Below are 3,376 nucleotides of genomic sequence, written 5' to 3' on the forward strand. Positions count from 1 at the left end.
ACAATAAACACAAACTAACACACAATAAACACAAACTCATACTTTGTAATAAACACATAAACTAGACACCAGAACAGACTAATCACTTAAACAACAATGCTAAACAGCTAGCTGAAATGATTAACAATGAACATAAATTTTACCCATAATTCCTCCCTGAGGCCATGTGACCGACAGTCAACCACAGCCGAATGCTACAATACATATCGGTAACAAACACAAATATGTACAGGAAATGTTTTTTTTCTGAACAGTGCTGTTAACACCGATGGTTTAAAAAAATAGAGTAGCCTACCAGGAAGTCGATTGATCCCTAACCCTCCTGCTACGTGATGCTGGTAAAGATTCTCAGTCATGCAGGACATGGTAAATCCAAAACACATTACAGGCAAAACCAACTGGATTTCTGTTCTTTAGCTGAAGACGTTTGGCTTCTCCTGCTGCTGCAAAATTGCTCTGTGAGCATGTGAGAGTCACATGCTCTGTGCATGCAGGGGTTCAGGTTTGGTTTATTTGTCATATGCAAAATCAACACAAGGTCAACAGTGTAATGAAATGCTGAGGATGAGAGGAACTGAGCATGCATCAGGATATGAGAAGAAACGTCTCGGCTCACAAAAAAAACCAGCTACCACAACTACCTAAGCATGTAGCAAGCAGAGTGGTTCTGATGGCAGTGAGGTTCTCTTAGCAACATGGTCCAGTTAGCAGCATGATACTGTTAGTAGTGTGGTTCAGTTAGCAGTGTTAGCAGGTCTAGTTAGCAGGTCCTGTCAGCAGCCCGATGATATTAAGGACCGCAGCAGCTTCCTCCCAGACTGCCCTCCAGAACCGGGTCCAGCAGACGGAGAACATCCAGGTTTCCCCGCGAAACTGAATGGTCCCGTAGAGTTCGGTCCATGCAGGCAGATGGAGGATCATAGAGACAGCCACCATGACAGGCCTGAGCCCGAGGCTGGAAGGGCTGAACTACGATGACACGATGGCAAGGCAGCGACACAGACAACTCATTACTGATTTTACTGGGAACTCTGGAAAAAATTTGTTGTTGCATTTTGCCACATATTGTTAAATTACCTTGGCTTGTACTGATGTGTGTTCATGTTCAAACAGTTAATATACTGTAACAATATATTCATTGGGCAGATTTTTGTGTGATGTGGCAGTTTTTAACAGATTTTTGGGCTGGAAAACCTCGACTCTATCTGGCAACACTGGTCACTCCAAGAAAATGAGAAGTGATTGTCTGGGCGTGGGAGAAGATGTCTGCCATATCATCAGTTATAAAGTTTGCCTATTTAAATCACAAAGAATGTACTTATAACTAATGCAACTGTATGATTATCCTTGGTCATGGGTTCAGACTTATGAAGAGTGTTTTGCCACTTCAGTGTTTTAAGACTTGGCATGTGATGAAACTGCTTCCAGTTTAACAGTTGAGTCATTTTATTGTTGAATCACATGAAGTTAGGTCCCTGAATATCTGATTTCTTTATGTAGCTTTGAAAATTTATAAAAGCTGATCTATTCATTCAAAAGCAAACTTAAAGTTGCAGTGTGTAACTTTTATAAAAAAATATTTTTATAATGAAATTTTATATTTTATTTATTTTATTTGAGGTCTTGGTCTCGACTTGGTCTCGGACCCTAAAAGTCTTGGTCTTGTCTCGGTCTCGGTACACTCTGGTCATGGTCTTGACTTGGTCTCGGGTTAAGTGGTCTTGAACACAACACTAGTTCCACCAACAGCACACCCTGTCCCACAGTTTTGTAGCCACTTTGATAAATCATCCATGTATACCATGCCTTAAAAGGAGCTGACGCACAATGACCCCATCTTCTGTACATTAACTGATGACCAAAAGGACAGAATTCTAACTATAGATTCAGGAACCCCTCTGTTGTATAACTTAAAAAATAACTTTTCATGATTAACCCAGTCAAAAGCCTTTGAGGCATGAATAAAGCACGTACAAATTGTAGAATTGTGCTTTTTATACAAACCCAAGAATCTCTTTCAAAGTGAAAATACACATATCTGAGCCATGGCTTGATTTAAAACCAAACTGGTTATCAGAAGTAAGGAGACGTTGTTCTATTATTCAGTATAATCCTCTCCAGGACGTTGGATAGCACACTGGCTAAAGCTATGGGCCGATGGTTATCCTTGCTGTTTATTTAGCAGCTTTATGTTTTATAATGGGCACTAATATAACAGCTAAAAGTGAGTCAGGCAAAGTGCCATGAACTAAAAACCCAGTAAAACACAAAGCAAGCAAATGTTTCATGTTTCTGTTCATACCTGACCAGGAGATTACTTGTTGGTATTTTTAACATTCTTTATTTATTCATATCTTGTGTGATTCATTGTGTGTGTTCCTTTGTACTGAAACTCTGGCACAACAATTTCCTGCGGGATGAATTTTCATCCAACCTTTATTTCTACAGGTTAGTCTCATTGAGCCACGAGGACTCGTTATAAAGAAAATGTATAAACTTTTCTGCATCTATTTCCAGAAACAATGGAAGCTTCTGCTTTCTGACTGGAGGCTGATCATTAGGGAACACATACAAGCAGGAGGAGCTAACAGTGTCGCCATGGTAACAGCTGTGACGTAATGAAACCCCTCCCTCCTCCACGACGGGAGGGACAGCCCTCTGAAAGAAGGAAAGAAAAAACGCTTATTTTCGAAGCAGCCATTACTGTAGGTATGACGGCGACAAATTAGACCCTATAATTTTAGGACTGTAATTTCGAAGGGTGAACACATGAATCTTTATTTTTTTAGATATTAAAAAGGAAAATCTGAAGTCTTTTGAACTGTGAGTTTGTTGAACTAAAGAGGACTATATTTTCTTGGACGTTACGCCCTGGCGGAGGGATTCAGCTAACTTTTGACATCAAGGCGTTGCTGCTGCTCGTCACCATTAACATCTTTTTCGTCAACTATTTTCATTTTTGCTGTTTTTGCTCGGGTTTTTCTTCGGTCTGCGCCCAGATTTAGATGGCCAGCTTCCCAGACTCTGTAAATGAAAATGATATAGGTGAGTATTTTATTATTTACCCAACCATGGGCAGGTCCACGTAGCACTGTGTATCCTGAGAGCGCACAGCCATTTCCGGGCATTGAGCCTCCGTCGTTATTATTTTAACTGACCAGTTAAAATGTGCGACTGCAGCGAGTGGTCAGCGGCAGACGGTATTCCCGCCGAGCGGTTCGGTGCCTGGTTGTTGGATCTTAGTCGTCGTCTCCCATAGTTTCGGAACCAGAGCCTCCTTCCCCCACAGCACTGAGTCAGCCCGCCCGCGTGTACGTGCCTGGCTGCACGTCAGAACCAGGGGTCAGATCCACACGGGTCAGAACCAGAGGTCAGA

General features: G+C 41.6%; 1 protein-coding gene across 1 annotated transcript in view; it reads left to right on the plus strand.

The window, feature by feature from the left end:
* Positions 1 to 2,673: 2,673 nt before the first annotated feature.
* Positions 2,674 to 3,376, plus strand: part of wsb1 (WD repeat and SOCS box containing 1) — a gene marked incomplete at its 3' end in the record, with an annotated part of 12,450 nt that continues 11,747 nt past the window's right edge. The window contains 1 exon segment of the mRNA XM_037678409.1: positions 2,674 to 3,045. Within this exon segment, the coding sequence (XP_037534337.1) occupies positions 3,006 to 3,045 (40 nt within the window).

This window comes from Nematolebias whitei, chromosome 6 (assembly GCF_014905685.2).
Source record: "Nematolebias whitei isolate Nwh7 chromosome 6, NemWhi1, whole genome shotgun sequence".
Taxonomy (NCBI): Eukaryota; Metazoa; Chordata; class Actinopteri; order Cyprinodontiformes; family Rivulidae; genus Nematolebias; species Nematolebias whitei.